The 27,124-nt window shown below is 45.7% G+C and overlaps 1 protein-coding gene across 3 annotated transcripts in view; it reads left to right on the top strand.

The window, feature by feature from the left end:
* PGAP6 (post-GPI attachment to proteins 6) overlaps positions 1 to 27,124 on the top strand; it is a 1,624,027-nt gene that overhangs the window by 269,980 nt on the left and 1,326,923 nt on the right. For all 3 annotated transcript variants that reach the window (XM_069646777.1, XM_069646775.1, XM_069646776.1), the window contains exon 5: positions 8,851 to 9,119. In XM_069646777.1, coding sequence (XP_069502878.1) covers positions 8,851 to 9,119 — 269 coding nt within the window. The remainder of the gene's footprint in view (positions 1 to 8,850; positions 9,120 to 27,124) is intronic.

The following is a 27,124-nucleotide window of genomic DNA, read 5'->3' as shown; positions in this document are numbered from 1 at the left end:
CACCCAAGCACCATTCCTTACATCATGAGCCCGGCACGTCCTGTGCCGGGACTGAGTCCCCTTATGAGCCTGGCGCCACTGGCTCCAGGACAAGGTCCATAAGGCCCCTATGGGAGCCGATGGGTGCCTGGAAATGAAGTTGTGACCCAGCTTCCGAGGCAGTTGGGCTAAACCTGACTCCTTGGAGGCTGCGGTCATGACACTCTGCCTCCGAGGGGGTCTCGATGCTGTTGGCGCATAGGTCGTCGAGAGACACGCTCGGAGCTCTGACTTCGAGGCCTGTGTCGACGCCACCGATTTTGGCGGCGTTGCAGCTGACGTCGACGCCGATTCGCTCAACGCCCTTGACGCCGGTGTCGGAGGGGCCCCGTGGCACAGGGTTAGCCCCTAGAAAGGCTCTGGCTAAGGTCAGACACTGCTTTGGTCCCCAGTTGTCTTCCTCTCCCCGCCTGGAGTACATTTCAGAGGGTGATGAAGGCTCTGATGACGGCTTGGTTCCGGTTACGGTACCAGATGAGCTTATCTCGGGCCATAGTCAGTTTGATGACCTGAGGCAGTCACTGCATGATGCCAGTGGACTGGACACCTCTCCGGAGGTGGAGTTTTGTAGGCCGGAGCCTGGCACTCATGCCGATTCTTCATATCGGCGCCTTATGTCTCGGGTCACCGAGTACTTGGGTTGGTCAGCTCCCCCAGGGGAGTTCGTTCAGGATGATCTCACGGACATCCTTGATCTTGGTCCCCCCACTGACCCGATTTTGCCGTTTCATATGGCTCTGCAGAGAAGGGTGGCAGCGGCTTGGACTGCTCCGGAGAGTCTCCCGGCAGTGGGAAAGTCTTTGTCGCGAAAATACCATCCAGCCAGTAGCGACCCCTGCTACTTGTCCAGGCACCCCACTCCGGAGAGTTTGGTGGTGCAGGCGGCTAAGGCCCTGGCAAAGCAGGCGTCGTATCCTACCATCCCTCTGGATAGGGACGACAAGCGTTTTGACGGCTGGGTGAAGAAAGTGTTTTCTTCAGGGGGTATGGCGCTTCAGGCGGCCAACTCCATATGTACCTTGTCTCGTTTCACACACACTCTGTGGAACTGTGTTGCATTAGCGGCTGAACGTATTCTCGAAGGGGACGAACGGGATGGTTTCCTTGCTATGGTTCAGGATGGCAAGGATGCCATGTGTGAGGCCGTTCAGTCGGGTTTGGACATGGCAGATTGTGTCAGCCGGTCCATGGCAGGAACCATTTTGACAAAATGGTCACCCATGGGTGCTGTACTGCAACTGAGGTTTCAGCCTGCGGTAGGAAACATTAAACCACTGCCACCAGCCATTTAATGTAGTGAGGGTAAAATAAAATGTTTACTTGAGAGAGTAGGATAAGGGGCTACTAGGTAACCCCCCAGCAGTCCACATAAAATGGGGGGTGCTGGAACTACAAAGAGAAAAGGTAAGCAAAGTTAATTTCACTTTACTATTCTTGGAAACTGTAGTTCATCCAAGAAAAGGTATTTAAACCATATGAGTAAACCAAAGGATTTCTCTGTGACACTGCACTGAAGGTGCTATGTGTCACCATACGAAAGGTAGATGCATATGGAGTTTGCCAGACTCCAAAAACAGTGGAAACGCCAAATCCAAATCTGGTCAAAACACATGAGAGAGTGAGAAAAAGGTCTTGCTCACTCCAGAGTTAAAATGAAAACGTCCTAAAGTCCAGAAAAAGGGCTAGGGGTCTCTAAGGTGGGAGGAATTTAGCACTAAAATGAAAATTCTTCCCAACAGTCGCGCCTAGAAACACTTGTGTACAGGCGCATTATAAATGCCATATCATATCAAGCCCTGCTGGTCTACCTGATTTCGGAAGACCCTTGGTGGTGCCTCGTCCCTTGGACTGATGGGACCAAGCAGTCTCAAAGTCTTCTCACAATCCGTCAACCTGGAGGCTTCGGATGTATCCCTGGACCACGTGGTGGACTGACCAGCTCCGAATTGGGCTACCGTGCCAGAAGCATTGCTGTTCTGCGTTTTTGTCTGGTACTTAGGTTGTCGCCAGCTAGTCCTCCAAGTCCGCTTGTTGCCAGGTTTCAGCTTCCCAGCATCATTGGATCCTGTCCTGGAAGTCAGTCTTTGTTTGAGGATGGAGAGACACCCGCTGTTGCCCATGTGCGCTGACTGTCGCTGGAACCAGCCATCCACCGTCTGGTGAGAGTGTCCTGTAGATCCCTGCATCAGTGCCTGCTGCATTTCTTATTCGGAAATGATTACACTCCGCTTCTGCACTGACCGAAACGATCTTTGATCTGCAGCTCCTGGGCATCTTGTACTGGATCCAATGCTGGGAAAACCTACCTCCAGCGTTCCCCATCCGACCTGCCAAATCCTCTGGGGAAAATAAGAGTAAGGGCGGTGAGTAGTCTCAATACTTAACGGTGCCCCTATCTCCTCCATTGTAAAAATTTGTGATGAACTTTGATTTATTCTAGTCTTTCGCTTTTTAAACGTTTGTTTAAAAAGCTGTTCTAACTGATAGCAAAAGTATATTACTTGCCAGTAAAATCCTCATGAAGTATTTTGGAACATTTCCCACCACCAAAATAATGCTTCCTATCTTTTTCCCCTCTCCTAAAGGAACTTTGTGATTTCTGGGCACAAGGCCCCATTCAATTCAGGGATTGGGCTCATAAAGTTAGGGCTTCTATTCCTGTGGACTGGATCTCTCATTGCATAACAACTTAATTTCCCTCTCAGATGTATAGGTGATTGGTGTGTATTGGTGGGGGAACGGAGGGATGACGGGGAACGGAGGGATGACGGGGAACGGAGGGATGACGGGGAACGGAGGGATGACGGGGAACAGATGGAGGGAACGAATGAACGGATGGATGGAAGGAAGGGTACGGATGGATGAATGGATGGGAAGCAATAGATAGATGGGTGGATGGGTGGATGGGTGGATGGATGGATGGATGGAAAGCAATGGATGGATGGGAAGCAAAGAGTGGAATAGATGGACGGATGGAAGAGATGAACCGATGGATGGAAGAGAAGTACGGATGCGATGGATGGATAGATAGATGGATAGACGGGATGGATAGGACAGGCGGAACTGATACAATTGAATAATTGGATGAAATGGATGCAAGGAATAGATACGATTGTGAACCCTGCATCCTTGCTTCCAATGCTGTTGCCATATATCCGTATCCCCGCCCCCCTCCAGTCACTGTAATGCCCAGCCACATGTCTCTGTGGCCTTGTGTCGCCCTTTTCCCCACAATCCTGATCATGTACCTGGTCTCGGGCGCTTTAAAGATAACCATCCAATCACATCACTACGCTTACTCTCTACTATACACCATCATTCAACTAGAACACAGCTATACCCCTGACTAATTTGGCCTAGCAGTTCACATACAAATACGACCCCATGAACACCTCATCAGCCTAATAAAACACAGCTAGTGGAGCACATTCCGGCCTAGTTGCTCACAAATGCGTCCTTCAGGCCTAACGCAGCCAGAGCCCAGTCTGGATGTCCACCCATACTGCACTGTAACTCACCGATAGCTGAACTGGCCGTGGCGTTGCTCGACCTCGAATTCCACAGATAAGAGGGAGCTGCTCCGGATAATTATTCAGCCCAAGCTGTGGTGTTTTCCCAAAAGGGATACACCCAGAACCAGGCCTCCTCAACTTGAGGACCTCTTTTAGGCAATATACCCCTCTGCTGTGTAAGGTGACAGACAGAGCGATTGATTACTCAAAAGAGCGGAGATACCCACACCGCTACGCCAAGGCTGTAAGGGAAATGATAAACGGGTTAGTCAGTTGAAAAGGGCTAATTCAAGCACAGCTATTCCCTTGGTAATTATCTACCTGCATAACCATGGACAGGAAAAGATTGAATGGAATGGATCTGAACAATTTAGCCAACAGCTAGGAGAAATTAGAGAAACAATAAGGAACCAGTTAACCCCTATGTGGTAATTCAGTGCTGAAATGTAACACACTAGTGAACTCTTACCCTATGTGAGGCAGGAAAGGATCAAGGGATTTGGAAAACGACAGGAGAAAATAACAAAGAGGAAAGGTTAGTATAGGGAAGTACCCCGGGCGGCATGCGGAACGCAAACTAGAGCCGGGATGGTGCACTAACCAGGGTAGCGTCGAAAGTGCACAATGATTCCAAAGAATACAGTTCCACACAGAAGGAGTCTCAATTTAGGTAAGGATGATCAAAAAGGTCCACTTGGCAGCAAAGAAGGAAGTTCCAAAGGGGTATCAAGAGACAAGGTAATAATACCCCTGGTTCATCAAATAGTAGGATTGAAGTAACGCATGAAAATACAGTGTTGGCAGAAGTGTTGAAAGCTCACCTTAAGAATGACAGGGCAATGTCTCGATTTCCAGGAGATAGATTGCCAGTTGGAAATGGGCAGCACGATTGGCAATGATGAAGCGTGCTGATGCTTTCGAACAGGACCAAACAAAAATAAACTGCAGCGTACGAAAGTAATCCCCAGAACGCTGCAGTAGGCAAAGAAGACTCAAGGGAAAAAAGTCCTCAAATCACCGGTACGGAGACGGGGACCGGTTCGTCAAATCCGAAGGAGTAGGCAAGCAGAGGAGTTGAGTCGAAATCCGGGGTCTGGTAAACAAAATACGAGGTTGCAATAGAAGTATTAAGGAACTCTAATTAGAAGCAGCGTTCTCCTGCACGAGTGGCGTTTATGAATGCCTTGCCGGGGGCGTGGCCTCGGCGTGCCGTGATCCGCTGACCTGACACGTGACTCGGTGCAGAGTTGAGAGACGCGAGCACCGCGTCTCCAAGGCAACCTCCAGCGTTGGAGGAAAGGAGACGCACACCACCTGAGTGTGTTTATACGAGCAGCGCGCCTACAGCGCAGGGACCGATATGTTACATGCACACATCCAACTGATATCTTTAGCACCACACCTAACGCTAGGATGCAGCTACCATTCGGCAATTACATCAGCTGCACACATCTGGCACACCCTATGACACGCTCTCTCTCTACTGAGCAGAACTACCGTTCCCGAGGCCGTTGAACCTACCAGCGCTTTGAGGTCATACCAATAATATATAGAGCGCTATATAAATGCCAAATAACATAACATTTCTATAACCAAAGTTGACTGTATATATGTTTTATATTAAGAGTGTTGTGTGATAATATTTCCTGTTTGATTTCTTTTCCAAAGTGTGTTTTTTGGCTTATAATATAATATTTTTGTACTTGGGTCCCAGGGATCAGGCACGCATTACGAACCCTGAGAGGTTTCAGCTGTGCTATGAGGCTGGACTGGAAAGGGTTGGACAGCTGCGGAGGGACGGCAGGTTTATTACACTATAGGAGTTGGAGGAGGCCCTGTGGTTGGGTAGGCTCTCAGTCTTCTTGTATCTGCAATTGAATGGTGTTTTCACAAGGGAGTTCTGGAGAGAAAAGATCCAGAGGGACCTCAAGCCTTTTGAGAAGGTTCTTGATACTGCCAGAGATTCGAGGGGACTGATTGGTTCTCTGTACAGGGCCCTGGTGGACACGAGAGTGGGTTCATCCAGCAGGTTGAAAAAGAAATGATAGGGAGACCTTGACGTGGTTCTTTTCCCCCAGACGTGGCAGAGAATGTGCCAGGGAGCTGCAAAGGCGTCAATCTCCTGCTAATACAAACTCCATGATGTTAAATTGTTACACAGGTGGCAGTACGACCTGGTCCAAGATGTTCCAAAGTGTGAGCCCTATGTGTTGACATGGGTGTTGCAAGAGAGCCGATTACTGGCATATGTAGTTGGGTTGTGAAGTGGTCCAGTCATACTTGAAGGAAGTCCTCAGCTGCATCAAGGACTTGGATGGGAACATGAGGTTTAAAACTCTGATGCTTATATTGTTTGAGCTGGAGGGGGAGTATATACAGTTACTGAAAATGGTGCATGGTCTGCTTCTGGTGTGGAGGGCATGTCTGGCCACTCACTGGAAGAAGGAGCTACTTCTGTCCAAGAAGGAATGGGTTAACATAGCCAAGAATGTATATTTGATGGAGAGCGTAACAGCTACAATACATGGGGATCTGGGGTCTGTGCGGACCAATTGTCAGACTTTTGTGGAAAGTACTTGCAATAGAGCAACCCAGGGATTGCCCGGCCCATTGAGGGGGGTGGAGCCATGACTGTACACATTGTCACCACGCACAAACTGAACGCCACACTAATCGGAGTGAATGCGACCCCCCTCGGGAGCGTTTTGAGGTTTAAGTGAACTTGGTAGAGCCATTATACTGTTGAGCAGGTTAGGGAGGGGGTTGGGTTCAGGTTGGGGTGGGGTCAGGGGGTGAAGTAGGTTATGATGATATACATGTTGTAATCTTTCTTTGCTGTCCTTACTGAAAATGTAATCAAAATTGAAAAAATGTAATTAAAAAGTCCCAAGTCCAGCAAAAGAGCTGGCGGTCTCTAAGGCTGAAGGGAATTAGCACATAAATGAGAATTCTCCATAACAATTTTGGCTGACCTCTCAGTTCCCCTGTTCACTATAATGAGGGTGGCCTCCTGAAATCTGTCCACCAGGCCAGATTTTAGTAATCCATTCTAACAACCAGCTAGACAAATAACATAGAGGTTTCGGAAGAGGATTCATGGCACAAGTGTAGGACACAAAGGTGGGTCACAAGCAGCAGACCTCATCCACTGGGACTGACAGCAGGCAGTCATAGGCAGGTGCCAAATGAAAAGACTGATGACTGTCCGAGCCAAGCTTGATCACTCCTTATTCCAATGCTTAGCACAGTACAAATCCCTTGTGTCCACACAGCCCCCTAAATTGCCACACTTCTAATCATTCTGGTTTTTGTGCCTTGTATAGTTTGCTCTGCGGTAGTTCAAAGGTAGAGATGGTGAATGTGGTGCTCACCCTAGGGGGTGCTCCATTAAAACTAGCAGTAGTCGGCACCTAAATGTAAATTGCTTTACTTTTCTCCTGCAAGGTTTGCACCCTGGTCTGGAATAGCCAGGCTAAATGCACAAAAAAGCATACAATATTCTGATGATGCTAATCTACGAAGAGATCTCCTATTACATGCATGCACAAAGTTAATACCAGCAACAGAGATGTCATTTGGGGTTCGCAACTGCGACCCTTGAGGTCTCCCCTGCTAACCCTCTGTTCTCCCTTGTCCTCCCCTCCCCCAATGTGGCTCTTTGTTTCTAGAGTGACTGACTTTCTTGTTCAGGCCTCTTAAAAGAAAAGCAGGGGTTTCAACAAGTCTAACACTTTTAGAAGTGTTGTGTCCCTAAATAAAAAAGAATAGAAATAACAAATAATTTGTCTTTCTGGAATTCTATACAATAATTGGTAGACTCATTTAAGGTTTATTTCGGGCACACTTCAGGGGGCGAGTCACTGACAAAAAAGTCCTAAAAGTATTTCGAGTAGAATAAGCATCCATTTCGGACTATGTATTTTGCTTTTCGCAAGTTGAAGTTACAGCATTTTTTTTTCTGCCTTTTATCTTCGTTACGATCATCACAAGACCTTCCATCTCGGTGTCCTTGGTCACTTGACGAAATCCTTTTGCCTAAAAGCTTGTGTACATTGTAGAAATGTTTGACATAAAGTGGTCCTTGATTTCATTGTTCCACAATTAATGCTCTGTTATAATGTGTCTCTTTCCTATCTCCATTGCATGCTGTTCAGGATGTTTGTTTGCATGTATGTGGTCACAAGTGCTTTCCCTGCGCTACTCTAAAATCTTTAATACACAGTTATGAACACTCCCACTCGTATGTATTTTGCCAACCTCTGAAGCCTGAAAAGTAGATCCAGGCAGGCTTGACATGTGGCCAACTTTGCAACCGACTTGCAGATGGGTTGGCCTGCTGTTAAATCTGTTACCAGTTTAATGGTATCCACTACAGACTGTAATTTGACTTTGAGAACATTCAGATATGTAATTGCTCATTTTACTATAGCCGGTAAGATAACTAAAGCCTGTAAGATAGCTCAGTGGGTTGAGCGATTGCTACTGCGATGTTTGTGTGTGTGATCGGCAGGTTGCAGGTTTGAATCCTGGCAAGGCCAACTCAGCCTTTCATCCTACTGAGGTTGCTCAATGAGTACCAACACAAGTTGGGTGATATTGTATGTATATTTGTTCTATATAAAGCACTTAAGGGCTATATAATAACACATCATTATCATTTGACCTTGGACATCTGCTTGCATTTACCGTAGTTTGGTAATATGGGCCTATACACACTGATCTTAATGATACATATGGTGATCCATTCTTGTATGAAATGTATATCACATTACAGTGATATCGTAACCACAGTTTTCGTAGTGTACTTAGGAACAATGCTATGTGATGTCACTTCCTGTTTTGTCAAGGGGTGAAAGGTAGTGTTCCATTGCTTCTAGTGATGTCACTTTGGGGTGAGGGGGGGGTCACACTACCTGTGATGTCATCAGAGGTCAAGGGTCATGTGATGTCACTTCTGCTACCCCTGGCATTTTGGTGAAATGACGTCCCTGGTCAGCAATAAGTAGAACCACTGAAAATATTTGCAGCACCTTGCGACCACCTAACCCACCATATCTCCTGTCCTCTGCTTCTTGTTACTTTGTTCTTCTCTGCTGTTGCGGGGGGGGGACACAATAGATTTGCCAACACTGCTGGAGTCAAGGATAATGGCTATGCAATTCCATGTCTCCTCACAGCATCAAGGAATTTCTGTAGGGGGTGGCAGGGATTAGCATTCTTAAATGTCCACCAAATGTACCTCAAAAATAAAAACACTATACAGAATATTTAAAGGATAATTCTTCTCACCCCATTTTAGAATTTTTATTCCGGCCTACACGCTGAAGTTGAAGTTTCGTGTCCGTAATTGTGCAGCTAACACTGTAAATGTGCTTTGCCCTGTGCGGATTACACTGGGCTTGGTCACTATGCCCCAGTCCTTCCAGAAGAAGACAATATGCACTGGCAGCACTGAGTGCAGCATGAGTCTGGATTCTCCACCATGGGAGGCATGGGTGCCAATCACCTTGGAGAGCTTTGGTGACCGGAATGTGACCGTCTCCTTGGAGACTTCTGCTTCCTTGACAGGTCAGTTTTGATTCCGGGGAGGGATTTTTTATTTTATGCAGAAGTTTGCCTGAATTGTCTGTAAGGTTTGATGGAGGTGCTGTGTGTACTTTGGGGTCCGTTTTTTGACACGTAATTAATTACCTGTAGATCTTCTCCCAGGGTTTTGTTATGACTCCCTCAAGTATTCTTTAATGAGGACACCTACAGACACACAAAATGCTCTCCCTTGGAGATGAAAACCATTGAGTCCCACCACACTGTATATCAGGACCCTCCTTGGAGTGAGTGAGGGTGTCGAAATTCCACTTCTTCAGTGTTCAATCTTCAATGGATATCCTCTTTTTGCGGAATCTTTAGCCATCATCCAGTGAAGAACTCAAAGCACTCTATTAGCTACTGCTTGTGAGAACACAGAACACTTGTGCTATGTTATGTTTCTTTTTACCAACGTCAAACCATTTCTGACCAATTAACTTATAATAAGCCACTTTTCATTGTTTGCTTTTATTGTATTTCTTAGTTTCTATGCAAGCTCTGTGATTCTTCCAGTTCTATGTAGATGATTTGCGTTATTTTCACAAATGTGTATTTTCCCTCACTTATGAATATCACTTTGTCAAAGTGCTAGATCAATCTTTAAGACATTGTACTCATTCCATTAAAATAGCAATAGCATTCAACCATGATTCAAGGATGGAGTGAGTAAGGATAACCAAGGTTGGAGATCTAGAATGGAAAAATGGTCAGGTGGGTGGTAGGTTGTCCCAGTTTGGTTCTCGGCTACCAAAGATAGCATTGAGGAAGACCGTTCACGCTTTAATCTGCCTGTTTCCAGTTATGTCTGCAAATATTTTTACTGTGGTAATAAACCTCATGCCAATCAAGCAAAAAGATATGTTCTGAGAAGCCACCTTAATCATTTCCTTCTCCTGTCTTAATGTTTTTAAAAGCATGTTTGAGTTATTTGAGCCAGCCGGTCATCTTCCGAGTTGTTCACAAACAGGGTTATATTTTACAGTCTGTGTCACAAATAAGTCTCATGCCAGGGGATGGCCTTCACTCTCTGGGAGACACCTTCACCCTGGACTGGTCAGGGAAGACTTTATGCATTGCCACCTTTTCTACGCACCTTCATGGAAGCCCACAATTGAAGACTAATCTTGGTAGCATCTTACTGACCCTGGCAGATGGGATTTTCTCACCTCCACCTGCTCTTGAGTGGAATATTCCACTTCCTTTCCAAGACCTAAGCCCTAGTTCAGCAGTGAGTGGCAATCCTGTAAGCATTATTTGTCTTGCATAGCCACCTACTTCTGAGGCAAGGCGACTTTCTCTTTGACAAATGAAATTGTCAAGTGGCATTTTGAGGGGTTTATCTTAACCCCTGGTTAAGAGAACCTCCTCCCGTAGGAGATTGTTTTGCAGCAGTGGAGATTTTGCAGATCTCGACGTGGCAAGAACTTTAAGGTTCTACTTGGAGAGAACCAAGTCTTTTATGAAATCTGACCATGTGTTCATTAGTTATGGTGGTCTTTCCTCTGGGAAGAGTGCAAATAAAGCTACCGTTTCCAGTGGATAGTATCTTCTGTTTCTAAGGCTTTTGAACTTGCTGGTCTCCAGGTTCCTGAAAGATTAAGTGCTCACTCTACTAGGGCTAAGGCCAGATCAGTTCCAGTTGTATATTGAGACAACAGTAGACACAGCCTGTAGCCCCCTTTGCACTCCTGCTGTTGTGCAATAATGGACAGACCATTAGAGTGTGGTTGCATTTTGGGGTAGAAGGGATTGACTCTAAATAATGTGAAGGGTCAGAAATGTCAGTTAGAAAAATTTGTAAAGAGTATTCAACGTTAGCCATTTTATTAAATATAAAGGTTGGATAAACGCCTCCCTATCCCTACCCTGTCAAGGATGTTCCTCCCTAAAATAGACTAAAGGAAACACTCTCACAAAATGATATCTGTCCCTCACACTTGTACAACCAATAAAGCAATAAGGAACTATATAGCAATTCAATTCCTCAGTAAGATATAACAATTGATTGAATTCACAATATGATCAATGTCTCTTATAACCCGGGTGAGTTTCCGTTCCCCAGATCTGAACAAGGGTTTTTGCCACAGTTCAGAAGAAACAAGACAATCCTGTTTGACACAAAGCTACAATACTGTTCTTAAGCATTTGTACTTCATCACATAAAGTTCCCTTGCTTCAATAAGGTATCGAAAGTAATAGTAAGTTCCAACTTCTCCTGGAGTAAGAACTGTCTCACATTGTCTTCTGCAAGCAAACAGCAATAGTACAGGATAATTTGCCACAACTTTTGATCTCTGAGAGGAATTGTCTGTTCGACTCCTCCTAGAGGAAGAACTGGTTTCACCTTTATCTTCTTTAGATGAATAACGACAAATGTCTTTGTCAGGATGAATAACAACTTTGGTTTCAAAAGAATTTTAATTTTTCTTCGAGAAGCTTTCCCAATTCTTCAAATGCCACAAATTAACACAAGTTGTTTCTGTTAGAACCACAGTTTAGTACTTGCATCAACTACTACCTGGTGTATTCCTTTGCCAGACCCTTTTAGACAACTCGTTGCTGTACAGGTTTACTTGCCTGCCCATTCACTTCTTCACCAAAAAGAACAGAAAAGTGCTTCAGTGGTGCTCCTCTCCCTCTGCAAAACCGTCTCAAGAAGGGCAGCCTGTTTGCACCTTTCTTTCCCCTCTGCACCAACAAACAAATGGGCAACAAAAGATAGTTTACATTTTCTTCTATTTTGGCTTTGGAATTTAGGTTTCTATCACCTGATGATCTGTGTTTCATAGCATATAAGCAGTAAGTCTTACAACCGTTAAGCCTCTCAGTATTCCCCTCTTGGCTTGAGCACTGTCAGTTATATTGGGATGGCTGGTTGTTTATACACTCTTGCCTTGAGTATTGCTTGTAAGCCTTTGGACCTCTTACAGCTTCCCCACTGGGTTTTTGAGCTTTCAACAATCTCATGCGCTTATTTACACAGTTACTTTAGCAAGTATAACTGTTGTTGGTTTCGTATAGTTCGGTATTCAAAAATACTGTTACTGCTGCTTTCACTCACATGCAAGTGAAGCTGCCTGCTGTGAACACGCGGACAGCGTTGGAGCGCTCCAGTGTCACCTGAAGGCTGTGAACTCACGAGGTAAGGCGCCCAATTGCGCTCTGTTCGGTGTTTGTAGGTCTTCGGTACCTGTGGCTCCTCGTGGTCGCGTAGACAGCCTCCTCTGCTCACGGCAATGAGGAATTGAGCTGCTTCTGCTCCGGAGAGGGCCAGCTGCAAACCAGCCACTTGCAACCTCCAAAGAGGGTACACTTCCCTTGTTACAGATGATTTCTGTTGCACACACTCTGCACAACACATTTTTATCGGGCAAACGTCTTCCTTAAGCTTCCCGTTGCGCGACCTCTGCAACAGGCAGAGTTCAAGGCAAAGGCTCGCTCAGGACCTGCCACCTCTTCAGGTGTTTTGAGTGGTTCTGCCGTCTTCTCTCGCCTCAGGCTTCCCTCTCTGGTGCAAACACGGCCTGCACTGCTTCTTCCTCTTCAGCTGCTCTAGTCCTCTCGATGCCTGCACCTGAGGGGGCTTTTTATGCCTCTCAGTTACCTTCAAGTGTAGGTCATCTACACTAATTAGGAGACCGCTCCCACAGTAGTGTTCCTCAACATCCCTTTTCCTCGTCCCAGTACTGAGAGAATTTGGGGACTTGAAGTCCTTGGCAACAAAGTTGATTTTTCTAACTCTTTCTACTTTGCAATAAGCCATTAAAAGACTAGGGTTGTGGGGAAAGGTAAACAGAGGATTTTCCTCCTCCTACTGATGCGTTTCCTCTCCCAGTGATCCTCCCACTGAACACTACCCCCAAGGTTGTGATCAGGAAGCGTCTGTCTTCCCCATGCCACATGAGGAAGGTCCCAGGTCGAGGTTTTGGGGAAATCATTACTGATTCTTCTCAATAAGCACATGCACGGTTATTCATATTAATATAATTCTGCACCAGTTGCAGCCAACTATATTATTTCTGTTAACATCCAGTACTGTTTAGTGATTTTTCTTTGTTTAATACGTCTAAACACTAGCTCGAACTCTAATCCTATCCTGGGCCTCAGCTGATAGTCCTTTGTTTGTGATCGTTTATCATAACCCTAATCCTTATAAAATCAACAGGCTATAATAAGCTCTAATGTTGTCACCCAAATGTATCGTAAACCTCATATTAGTCTTGCCTAATATTGTGTCAGATCTGGAGAATCTTTAAAATGTTTCCTGTGGAAAGGAAATTGTGTTGCAATGTTTCCAAGAGAAGGAGAATAAACAAAAGGTGTATTATCACTGCTGGTAACGTTTCTTAATACGACCCAATGTTTATTTTTCAATGGAAAAATATGATGACATCAACGAAGATCTGTCGAATGGCTGCAGGAGCCCTCCTTTTATCCGAGATTTCGGCTGGGAGCTTGCCCAAGCCCACTGTAAGGATAGATTTCGAAAATCTGGCTTGGTGGACAGATTTTGGGAGGCCAGCCTAGTTACGGGTGGCTCATAAGTGCAAAGAGCGGGGACTGTAGGGTTACAGATACAGTCCACAGGTGCTGGCGGAGCCAAGAGGCAGTGCAAGGTGCAACTGGACAGGCAGGGACTTGGGCCCAAGTTCAAAGGGCGGCCTGGCGGCCAGTGCGTGGAAAAGATGTGTCATCAGCAGAGGAGAAGAAGAACGAAAGGGGAAGCAAAGAGGAAGGTCTTGAGTTGCTTCCAGAACCGTAGATGGTTCTGCGCAAGTTTGAGAGAGGCAGGGAGGCTGTTCCAAAGGGAGGCCCCTGCCGAAGAAAGAGATCTTACCCCACCCCTCTGCTTGGAAAAGCTACTGACCCTTAGAGAGTTGGATGTGGATGAGCAGAGAGCTCGAGATGGGAGATACTTAGGAAGAGAGAGTTGGAAGTAGTGCAGCCCCAGGCCCCAGAAAGCCTTGTGAACAATGGAGAGGGTCTTGAACTTGATCCTTGCCACCACTGGGAGCCAGTGAAGAGATTGCACAGCTGGAGAGATACAAGCCCTGGGCTTGAGGCCAATGACAAGTCTTGTAGTCCTGTTCTGGATAATTATTAGAGGAGGGAGAGTAGAGGCAGGAAGATTTAGAAAGAGGCAGTTGCAGTAGTCCAGCCTTGAGAGAGGACTAGAACTCTGGAGACAGTGAGCTTCTGGGGGAAAGTGAGGAAAGGAAGAATACCTCTGAGGAGGTGCAGCTCATAGTTTGACTTCTTAAAGATATCGGAGATGTGAGGAGAGAAGGAGAGGGTGGAGTCGAAGATGACCCAAGGTTCTTAGCCTCACAGGTAGGAGCAGGAAGAGGCCCCAGAGGGGGCGGCCAGAGAGAGAGCGTAAAGGAGGGAGCTGGTGTTCCGATAAGGAGGATCTCTGTTTTACTGGCATTAAGGCAGAGATAGTTGGCAGCACACCCCTCCTGAATTGCAGACTGTTGGGTAAGATTTTCATAGAAATGCTAAATCTTCCTGACCTGGCACAACCCCAGAACTGTTTGCTTTACTAGTGGGATATTTTTACTTTATACCTCTGAGAGTGGTAACCCTTTTCCACACTCACAGAATCTTTTACTCTTTTTATGGGTGTCATTTTTAGACGCTCCATAGTGTCTTTTTAAAGTTATCCTCTTAAACAACTTTTTGGCAGTAAGTTCTTGTTGTTGCTGGGTTGCCCTAGGTGCTCCCCTTTTAACTTTCTCTGGCTAACCTTGAGTGAACTACAGTTCCCAAGGGTAGAAAGGATCTTTGGATCCCTTTTACATTTTATTCTATGAAGCCAGCTCACCCCACCTTACGTGGAGTGCTCGGAAGATAAATGTATCCCCGTTCACACCAAAACTGTGATACCTTGTATTAATTTAGTGCACCTTAACCGCGGGCTGTGTGCACAGCTGCAGTAAAGGCACCCACGGGTGCTCATTTTACCAAAATGTCCCCTGTACTGAGAATACAGAGGTTGTTCAGTTGTTCCTGTTAAATACTGCGAACCTGGAATCTGAAGACAAGTCAACCACTGGAACCGAAACCAAAGAGGATGATGAAGGAAAAGCAGATGAAAGGATTTCCAGCGACCAGAGAGTCTGCTGTGTAACCGGAGCCTGCTGTAGCCCTTCCTTCCAATCGACCTGGGGCTTCCGGAAACGATGACCCTGACCCCAGAGCCTGGTGAGCCCCACTAGACGCAAGAAGACCTGCATTTTGAGCCATCCCACGCATTGCTGTGAACTTGCGTTGCTGCAATACCCCAATACCCTAGGACCTCGAGCCACTGTGCGGTGCACGGTCTTCTGAATTCTGAATCTCACTGAAACTTCGCGGGCATCCTGGTGGATCTCCAGAGACGCGAATAGAGTATGAAAAGTCCCCTCAACAGAGTACTGGCCCTTTGTAACGATGAGAATTCAACCGTGATTTTCTGTCTTCTTCTATGCTCCTTGAAAAGGCACCAAAACCGCAGAACCGCATTCAGCCACGAGGAAAACCTTGCCTAGAGCCTTCTTCATTGATCCCTGCTGCAAAGTTCCTTCTGAGGTCTTGTTTTCATTCACCACGACAAGGAATACACTGACTGGGTATTTGGCTGCAGATCCTGAAGCCCTGCTGCTGCAAAATCTTATTCAGTGCTGAGGTACTGTGTTGACTTGGGTATGTACTTACCTTAAGTCTCTTAGGATTTCTGTGTAACTATGGGGTGTTTTCTGTGATTGGGAGGCCTCTCGTCCAGTGCACCCAGTACCACTGCTAGAATTGTGCTAGGGTCTCTTCTGTGAATCCCCTGGACCCTCTTCTAACTCTAGAAGTAAAGTTCTCACCTGTTTGCCCAGTCTTCCTAAGGACCTCTGACCTTTGCTACTTAAGAAACAAATCTGACACTGTCTGTTGGTCACTAGTCCCTAGTGACCCCCCTTCTGCCACTGAGAACACTCATGCTCCAAGAATAAGGGAAAGACTTTTAAGGGATTGGGCCTTTTGCCTAGAAAAGAAAATAAGTGTTTAAAAGTTACTTACTTGTAAAAGAGTTGGTTGGTAACTGTAACTCTAAGAGTGAACAGTTACAAAAGTTCTTACTTACCTTGCATGTGTGGTGCACTATTATTAAAAGTATGATTAACATCTTTCTTTCCTTAGAAACTGTTTTGCCATTCTAATAGAAAGTAGATGTGAAGGTATATTACTCACCTGTGATTATGTTGTGCCTCTTCCCAAAAGTTATGTGTTGGTTTCACCAGATTAGGCCTGCTAGGATAATTGTATGGGTGTCCCCCAACTGGGTCTGGCTTCCCCTGACTTGCTGTTAGCCTGTCCAGAATAAGTCTGTATTAGGTTGTTGCCTCCCTAGAATAACTGAGTCATTCAGTAAAGTGTAACACAAGGGTTTACTTTCCCTGTGCTATCTAACCCAAAGTCTGTGGTTTTAACTGTCCCTTATAAGTCATACATCAGTTACTTGTATAGCTGGGAAAGATCTAACCTGGACTCCTTGTGAGATTAAAAACGTATATGGGTTTTACTTACCTTGAGTTAGCTGTGTGCCATCCAACAATAAATTAAAAGAGTTACTGCATATCTCAATCTGTGTTTCACTGATCTCAAAAGTACACAATTTCATTTGTACTGATTCTACAGCCCTCTCTCCCTCCTAAGGTCAGCCTGGCTGCTCTGTCTATGCTACCATGAACTCAGGTGGTACAAGGCTTATACTAAGGATGGAGTCTTGTACTGCCTCCGTTGAATGATTTTACTAAGCCCTTAGTTGGATTTCAGAAAAACTGTCCTAACACACAGTCTGGAAGGAGAGGTGGCGTAGAGGCGGTCAAGGGGAGCCTGAAAGAGAGCTGGGTGTCATCTGCATAACAGTGAAAGTTGGAGCAGAGCGCAGCGATGCAGTGGGCAAGAGGTGCCAGGTATTGGTTGTGTTTGAACAGCCAGGGAGAGAGAGGTTAGACCCCCTAGGGAACACCAGAGATAGAGAGGGAGATAGTAGAGAGGAAGGACCCCAGTTGGACCCAAGAGGGTCGGTCAGTGAGAAAGGAGGTCAGCCAGGCCATGGCCTGATCAGTGATACCCATGTTATCACAGAGGCGCTTCAGCAGGATGGCATGGTTGACCATGTCAAAAGCAGAAGAAAGATTGAGGAGAATGAGGACAGAAAGAAGGTTAGAATCAAGGTTGGAGAGCAGGTCTTCACGGATGTATACTTTCATAGTTGGTTAATACACTTCATACAATTCACTAATACACCTGAAAGGAAAGGTAAGTACGCAATTGCATAATGAATCCGCAGGAAAAATAACAATCTACCTTTAGAAAATGGAACAAAGTTGGGAAATGTTCCGGTGAGTTTGTTCCAGAAGTCTTTCAAAGGGATTTACAGTTAAGTAGGCTTCACTTCTCTGCAAAAAGTCAGGACAAGGTGTAAAACAAAAGCAAAGAGTTTGGGGGTCCATAGAATATGGAGGGAAAGTTGCATAAAAGCGTAATCTTTCCTAACACCCACCACTTGCAAGGATCTTCACCATTCAAACTGGCAATCTTGAGTAGCCACTGGCCACAACATCTGCCAAGTAACAGACATTCAGTCGCCAGGATGTGTACTGAGTTCCATCTCCAACATCCGGGCTCACACACAAATCGACCTGCAAAAGCAGCAGTTTTCCCAGGGAAAGGGCATTCCATATATGCATTTTCTAACCTTAGAAGGCTGGAAGAAGGCCAAAGAACAATTTGGCCAAATGGCAAGCAAAAACCTTGCTGCAGGGCCATATTAGTGTGTGAACCACCTTTGCTATAATTGCAAAAGTGTATAAGTAAAATGTTATGAAAACGATAGAAAAATAACTGCTGCCGCCAGCTCGTCCTAGGCACATTGTAAAAGTAACCAAAAAGCCATTGCAGAAAAAGTAATAAGGATACAAAATATTCTAACTGCACTTCACTTTAAGGTAATGCAACAAATTCACAAAGAGAGACGTAGGGCCAGGTTCTCAGAAATAAAGAAGTGGGCAAATGTGAGATGCACCAGAAATAGATGTGAACTTCTTAGAAAAGGTGCGGAAAATGTGAGCAAAAGGTGCGTAACATGGGGCGAGTTTCAGGGATATTCTGACCAGGTTGTGGAGGGGAGTAAATGGAACAGTCACCGGGGACAATGCATAAGTGGACATGCATAGATTAAGGGCAACCAACATTGGACATTTTTAAGTGCAGGTAGGCGGTACGGTCCGCTGTTCTCTGGACATAACCATGATGGATGAAGTGCTAGAATGGAGGCAGAGGAAGTGAGAGACAGAGGCAGGTTAGAGGCGAGAGAGAAATGTTAGCTAACAGGCAAATGAGAGGTGGGTTAAGAGGGTAACTCAGAGGCGAGGTGGTAGGCTTTTAGTTTTGGTTTGGTCACCCTCGCTTCTGGTGAGTCCCCCAGCACTTTTTGCTGGACTTCTGGACCCTTTTCTTTCTATCCTGAATGAGGGGAGCCTTTTTTCCCCTCATTCATTCTTATTTGCTCTGACCTTTGGAACTCTGTTCTTTTGATGGGGTCTGCTTTCCTCCTCATCTCTTTAAAGGCATCAGTGTTCAACATTTGCAGAACACAGCTCCTTATGGCCAGTGTTGCTGGTAACCCTTTGGGTACTCCTTTGAGATTCTTTCTTTATCTTTACTAACTACAGTTCTTAAGTATAGAGGGATACTTTGTATCCTTCTTAAAATGTTCTACTATGAGAGATTAGCACACACCACCTCTGAGTGCTAAGGGATACCTAGTATCCCCCTTCTCTCTGCTCCTCTGACATTTTAGTCACATAGACAACCCTATAGTTATGGCTGGTGGTAGTGGACTTGCTCTACCAACTATTGTGCTATTTTGTGCCGCAGACTGTCTTCACAGACTCAGTTGTGCACCATAGGGTCTAACATGGTGGCTCCTTTCTTTTTTCACCATTTCTATTGTGATTGTTCTTTGTTACCCCGTCTTCTACCATTCTGGTCGGGGGAAGGTCTGTGTGTGTGTTTTTGCCTTTGGCAGGAACCCTTGGGTGTCCCCGCCTAGGCTTCAGTGTGTCGGGCCAGGCAGGTATTGGGGGAGGAGTTATTCACTGCCCTGCCCTTTGTCTGCCTGAGTGCCTGAAAAGAACCAGTTTCCACTGGGGGGCTGGCTGTCGTCATTGGACAGCCACTCGCCCAGTTATGTCAAATGATGTGAGAGTTTGCAGATGAGTGTGTCGTGAAACTGAATAAAAGGTGAGGATCCTGGGGTGAAAGGCAAGTCGACCACTGAAGCTGAAGTCATTGAAGCTGAGGACAAGCGACACCTGCAGACCCTTCTCATCACTGCGAAGCGACCACTGCTGTCCTGACCCAGTTTCCTACTCGACAGAGGCGCTCCGAAGAGGATGACTCCTTCCCGTTTGGCTGGTGGGACCAACCAGCCCTGAGACAAAATGCAATTAGAGCCACCTCCCAAGGTGCTGTGCCTTTCTGGAGCTGCAGACCGCGAATACCAGGAGACCTGTGACCCATTTCCAGTGTAATGTCTTTGAGAGGCAGAATCCGTCCAAATCTTTACTGAGCTCCAGGTGAACCTCCAGGGACACGATCTGACTCATCTACGTCCCCTCACCAGACTGCAGGACTGCAGAATCGAAGATCGACTGGGCGAATTCCATCCTTGATGCTGACAACAAGGTGCCAAAACAGCAGATGAGGGAGACCAAAGACATCCATGCCAAGGTCCTCCCTCAAGATTGCTGCTGAGACATCCCATTCAGGGTACTTCCTTTCATCACCAGACTGAGGAATCAGGAGACTGGGTCCGTCGCTTCTGCACAGAGGAGAATCCAACTAAAAGCATTTCTTCTAAACAAAGGTACTGTGGGGTAAACGGTATAACTTACGTTAAGTCGCTCCAAAGTGACAGGAGTGCATGAAGAGGTGTCAAGAGTGTCCACTCTACCTGTGACCCAAGCTGACGGCTTGTGTCCCTTTAGGGAGTCCTTTTGCAGGGTTCCCCTTGTTGTGTTGAATTGCAGAGTATCTTTTTTTAGAGACTAAAAGTATCCTGAGGAACTTTTGCTGTTCTGCTGCTTCTTAAGACTTTGAATCCACTCCTACACTGACTTTTTCACATAGTTGGGGATTGGACTTTTAAAGCGTTAGTTTATTTTTCGAACCGAATAACTGATTCACCAAAGTTGGGCAATGTGATGATCAGATGGCTGCTATATGCAGACAATTTAGTTTTGATGTCAACAGCAAACTATTTAACAGACAATAGCACCAAAACTGAAATAGTCCAGTTTAGCCCAACGAGCAAGAAGAAAAAATCTCACAATTGGTGTCTCCAAAACCAACTGCTCCCTACAGTTGCAGAGTATGCTTACCTTGGTGTAAATATAAATAATCCTCCTCTTGACTTGCCGTATCAAGAAAAACTTAAAAGAAAACTATTTTCAGTAACATCCCAAGCCAGAATAATAAATGCGAAATATGGTAAGTTTTCAACTATACCCTTGCTTACCTATTACAAGTAAAACGTTACTATGATTCTTCTGTATGGTTCAGAAACCAAGATCTACAAATCAAATGAGTTTTGGCAAAAACTGGAGGGTAAATATTGGAAGACTGTTTTAACGTTGCCTATTTCATTACCCATGCCAGTTATAAGATATGAATTAGGATTACTGTCGTTCTATCGCAAATGTTTACTAACAAGAGATTCAATTGATTTGCTATCTATGATGTCTATATAAGTTATAGAATCTAACCACAATTTTATTGTAGAATGGAGATCCAAAATTCAACTCATTATGCAAGAGGATGACATTTTGCTTGATCTTATCTTGAATCCGACTCAAGCGAAAATAAAATTGTGGCAGGTGGAATGGATTAGAACTAGAGACCGATGTATGTTATACAACAAAATCCATTTGATATCAAGAAGTGTGGAGTCCTGGCCATGTGTTTTGTGAGATCCCCTAGTCCTGTTTATAGATCTGCTTATATGCGGTTTCGATTCAATCTTTGGTACACAAATGAAGTTATGTACAAATGTAAAATGGGTCTCCACATGGAGGGTAAATGTCAATTTTGTCAAAAACAAAGTGAAACCATGAGACATTTAATTGCTGAATGTGTTGAATTATTGAAAATACTAATAAGATAATTTAAAAATCATTTCTTATCCTTTGAAATTCTAACATCTAACGATCTTTGGAAAACATTTCATTCTTAAAATCAAGCTATTGGCTATTCAATTGTTAACTACTTACAGTTTTTGAAACTCGATTCTATCTGTAGATCTGATGATGCTAGTTAATTATGCTGGGAGTAAGAGTCACATGAATTTGCTAACAGTGCTGAGTTTGCACTTTTTTCGTCCATATGTTTTGGTATATGCATACTTTTTTTATTGCGTTTTCTTTCTTTTCTCTTTCTATTACTTGAATTGAAGGTTTTATATTGTAAATGAAATGAGGCTAAACTTTTTCCTTGTTTTATCAATATGTGAATATTTTAATGATGTTAATTAATATTGAAAAGTTGATCTATTATCAGCTATATCAACAAAAAATAAAAGGTTTATTTGCCCGAAAGGTGTCACTGCTGCTGTTTTATTAACCAACCCTTTTCCTTCCTAAAATACTTTTTCTTATGTGGTTTTGTTAACTAAATAAAATGACCATATATCTTTGTCTTAACGCGAGTGCGCGGTAGTACCGGTAATACGGTAGAACTGTTAATAGTGTGAAACTCTTAACAATTGTACCGTGAGCAACTACCATTGAAGGAATGGCCTTTGTAAAGTATTATAAAAAATTCCTGTGTGTGTTGGTTAAGTGAACTAAGTAGTTATCTACCTCCCTTGTGTAAATATAATAAATGTATAGTTTAATATAACATTTTATATGTACGTGTTTCTTTGGATTATTGTACTTACTGGGTTCAGTGGACTTAACAAAAGCTCACGTCTTCCTCCTATGATACGCCTGACTGCTCTGCCACTCTACCAAGGTTCCTTGAGTAGTACAGACTTGTACTAAGAGTTGGGGACCTATATGCCAAGGGATAGTTTTATGAAGTCTTACCTCAAGTGGACTTTAGGAAAACAACCCTAGCATCCATGTGGACTGCTTGGATGTCCGGGGGAAGAGAATTCCATGCAAGTGGAGCAAGAAGAGTGAAAGAGCAGAAGCGAGAGTAAGCATAGGGAGGGCTAGGAGCCACAAGGGTAGTTGAGGAGGCAGAGCAGAGTATGAGAAGGCTTATAGAGTTGGATATAGGAGTATCAATACACAGTGGTGCCTTACTGTGGATAGATTTGTGAACCAGGAGAAGAAATGTAAGTCTGGCCCTGCTTTGTCATTCGCCATAAATCCTGGTGATGGTACGAGGAAGTAGGTGTGAAGTGAGAGAGTTCAAAGAGAGTCCTGGTAGCAAAGTTAATCAAGAGGACAGAAAGCATTTTTGGGGAGACCAAAGAGGATGCTGGTGCAGTACTCCAGTTTAGATAAGACAAGTGGTTAAGAGATGCTTGGCGGTGTTGAAGGAAGGAGGTGTCTGATTGTTTTTTTGTTTGTTTTCGTTTCCATTGATTGCACCCATGTGGTCCTTGCGCCCATAGAACAGAATGAGAGGACATTAGGAAGTAAAACTCTCACCATGTGGCTTGTCTAGCAATTACACTGACAGTTTTTACACATTGATATGAATGAAATGCTAAATCCTACTCTACATAAACACAATCCTAGACCTCGCTCTACAACATTCCCAAATGACATTGCAAAACTACCACCTGAGGTTTTTAAATGGTATACACTTACTCCCATGGGATGCGATCCACTTTACAAAGTAATTTCACCATAAAGCTGAAGTAAAAAAATATGCATTGTCTTATTTTCCTTGTGTTTTTTAGGGTAGATGCGCCCTTCTTTGGGGCATCTGATGACATACACATGTTTATGGTGCAAAGTGATGCTTACCAGACGACCATTAAATGCCCACTTCTCCAGCATGATTCTGGCATGGATTCACATGCTCATGAATATTCCCCGTCGTCAGGCTGGGAATCCTCAGTAAAACAAACTGTTTCACTCTCACTTATAAACTGTATTTCTCCTCTAAACCAATCACTGTCCTCTGGGTCATACTGCCCCATCCAATGACAGTCTTTTCCCTAAGCCCCTATTCTGGCAGCCATTCTCAGATTTTTACCGCACGCTTCAGTGTTGGGAGTACTCGAGTTTGCTCTGCAAGCTACTTGTACGGTTTTCGTGTTTTTTCACTGAAAAAGGTTCTATTTTTGTGCCAAAAGAGTCTGTGTGCTCTTTACTCCATCTGCTGACAGCAGGGATCCATTGTCAGTGAATTTCAGCGCCCCTTAATGGCGAAGATAGTAGGCCATCGGGCCTACCTCGTGCCCTCCGACCATGATGGTGGAGAAGGAAGGAAGGAAGGAAGGAGATCCCTATGCAGGCCCTGCTCCAAGTGCGGGCTTCGGAATTTGTTTGTGGAAGACGAACACCTGCAATGCCTCTACTGTGTGCATCCAGACCTCCAAGAAGACAAAGGAGGACAGACACAGTAGACTGGCAGCGTGGCTGGACGCCAAGGCCCCTGCTCCAAGCAGGGTCAAGCCTCACCCAGGACCGGCCGGTTCGAGGAACGGTCTTCTAAATCCTTTGATGGAAGCGGGTCCCATGGCGGCTAGGGCGCACTCAACATCACCATCCGCCTCCATTGCCAGCCGACAATCGAGCTCCTCCTAAAAAAAAAAAGGAAATTGTCCAACCTGGCTACTCTGCGGGAGAAGCCAGAGAAGCCGTGGATGGAAGAGAAGAAGGCCGAATTCCCCAAGAAGGTCCAATCGGCCCAGGACAAGTCGTCGTTGTTAGGCAGAAACCTGTGCATTTCCCTCTGGGACCACTGCAAAAGATTTAAGTCTACAGGTGTTTGGCAGTAAACCCACTTGGTAGCAGTCTGTACCACCCAGATTTACCTGGTAGCTGTGGCTGAGCAGTCAGACTTCCCTCAAGAAGAGTTAGGCAGTATATAGAGCATACATAATAGGTACAGAGGCACAGTAGTACAAGCAAACACTGACCAGAGCTAGGTGTAAAAGTATATAATTATTTATTTAAAAGACACACTCATAAATTACACTAGCACAGAAAAGGTAAGTAAGTCAAAACACAGTCACTATTACTTATATTTACATCCCTAGTTATTTGATGGACAAGTCTAAGTTAACACCACTTATTTCCAAACAGGGGTGAGCGCTTAACGTTAGATGGCACTCCAACAAGTTAGTTAAAAAGGGAGGGAAAAGGCAGAAGTAATGAAAACAGCAAGGTAAAACACTTTTCAGAGATTCACAGTGAGTTTAGAAAGGCAGTCTATTGAGGAGCAAGGAAGTTCGGTTGCCAGGCCCACTCTAGGGCAAGCCAGGCGAAAAGATGTCCAAGATCACACAATGTCACAAGTCTTTACAGGTGAGTGGAAAAGGTTTTACTAAGTTTGAGAAAAGTTTAGTTAGGGTGTCCCAGGCTTACCCAGGTTCGAGAGCCGAGGGCTAAATCTACCCCGTACAATCGGTGGCAAGGGAAGCCGGGCGAAACACGGTACCTTTAAAATGGAAAGGATCCTCCAGCGGTGGCAGTTGTTCCTGGTAGTGGGTGCAAGTCGCGGCGTCGTCCAGAGGAAGAGAAGATCTCGACGTGGAGGAAAGCTGAAGGTCGTTGCACTACCAGGGAAGAAACCAGCCGTGGAGTTTTCCGGTTAAAAGGATGTTACCCCTCTTTCGCGGTTGAGGTAAAAAGTGGTATCCCGGTTGCCGGGGTGCTTGGCACAGGCAAGGCGGCCACGAGATGCTTCAGGGAGGCGAAAAGAAGACAGAAACTGGTTGTCCCCACCAGTCAAGGGAAGGAGACTCTCCCGGCTGGAGATCTCCTCTGTCGTTGGGAAAAGTGGTGAGACGGTTCCGCAGGGCTCCACCGGTGGTGTCGTCTTGGCAGGTCGGCTCGGCTTCTCCCTCTTCGGCTTCTTAGGTCCTGTGGCGACTTCTGAAGAACCAGTCCCAAAAACCCTGCTTTTATGCAGCAAACCCCCATTCATACAGCCTAGCTGTCACTCCAACATGCTAAGTGGTGAGCGGGGCGGCTCACCACTTGGGCCAATCACACCAGAGTGCGACATGAGTTGGCAAGGCAACTCAGTCCAGGGTGCCTAAACCCCCTCCCACACCCCCTGTGGTACCCAGACAGAATGGCACCACTTTGGAGGGCTTCTGTGCAGAAGCCCGCCAAAAGTGGAACAAAGGCTCGACTCGGGTTCAGGGTTACTGCAGTGAACCTAGACGCCATTTTGGCGGCGAGTTCCGGCAAAAAATCCCAACCGGTGAATTTATATTAAATAAATAAACCGGCGGTATCTTTAACATTGCACCAAAAAGTGGTGCATTAAAATCAATGGGAAATCCCATTGGGAAATATTCTGGTGGAATATTTCCGTGGTATCCACTGCCACCAGCCAGAACTCGGCGAGGGGGGACGGGACAGTACCCCCTCGACAACAGACCCAGGTAGATTGCCCCTACCAGTACTTCCACAGTATGATGGTTTGTACTGGTTAAGTTCCTAAGTTAAGACTAGTAAAGTCAATGGTGACTTTACAGACCGAGGGAGACAGTAGTCAGTCCCAGGGTTTGGAGTCTATGTTTGGGGGTCGCTATGACACCCCCTGTGTTACTGCACTGAGGGTGCTGTGTAACACACATTCAAAAACCAATGATAGCCTATGGGAAAAAATACCCCATAGCCCATAAGCACATAGCAAGTCACAGAAACACTCTCAAGTCATGTCCAAGAGTGAGGGTAAAAGAGTCTCACTCTTGGCAGGAGAAAAAAATAAACCCCAAAAATCCAGCAAAGCTGCTGGGGGACTCACTAGGTTAGGAAATTCAGCCTAAACAGAGAATTCTCCCTAACAGTCGTCGGCGATAGAGCTGGTGGCGGCTGCTCTTATAAAGGCAAAGGGGGCTGACCCCGTGAAGGTAATCCCTGCGGTGCAGAGGGTGTCCCTCCCCCTGATGCACGAAACAGCTGCAGTGATTTTTGGCGTAGTCTGCTGGCATGCCAGAGAAGGTGATGCCGTCTCTGAGTCTTGTTCTGGCAAGGAGGTCCCGGATCAGCCCCAGGCCATGTCCATGCCATGGAAGTTTAGTCCACGGACGACGACCTGGAGTCCGTAAACACAATCCACGAGGACATGGAAGAGGATGGTTACTACGACGGCACAGGGCCTACTGTTCTGATCATGCCAGCTCAGCCGAGTATGTCTCTCTGGACATTCTGTCAACGCTCCACACCTTGGTGTCGGAGATCCAGAAGATGATGCCGCAAGGTCTGGTCCCCCAGGCCCCCGATCAGCCACCAGCGAAGAGGAGACGTCATTGGATGCCTCCATTTCAGCCTCCACATCCGCCTCTCTCCCCCAGCAGACACTGGGAGGGATATGTCTAGGGCAACGCCGAACAACAATATCGTCGCAGTGGGCGGCTGGTCTCTGCAGCCTAGGGCCTCCCCACCGGATGAGATGGGGTCGTTTAATTCCATGATCGCCAGAGGCCTCCGAGCTGTTCCAGTTTGTGCCCGAAGAAACCAAGAAGGAGGGTTTCTTGTACCGGAAGTATGAGGCCAAGAGGAGGACAATCATGGGGGTGGCCCTTCTGGACAACATGTGGGAGGAGTGCCTGGACCTTTTGAAGAATCTTTGCACGGCTCTGGCCAAACGAGATGGGCTAGAGAAGAATTACTGGGTACCGGAGTCCGCACCCAAGTGTCTGAGGTTGCAGCCATCGCCGGATTTGGTGGTTTCAGCGGCCATGAGGAAGCAGTCGTCTAACCCGTCCTTGTCATCTTCAGTCCCTCCGGACAGCGAGGGGAAGAGCATGGACA

This window comes from Ambystoma mexicanum, chromosome 2q, assembly GCF_040938575.1.
Source record: "Ambystoma mexicanum isolate Mex_15411 chromosome 2q, UKY_AmexF1_1, whole genome shotgun sequence".
Classification (NCBI taxonomy): domain Eukaryota; kingdom Metazoa; phylum Chordata; class Amphibia; order Caudata; family Ambystomatidae; genus Ambystoma; species Ambystoma mexicanum.
This window is presented reverse-complemented; position numbering and strand designations above follow the sequence as displayed.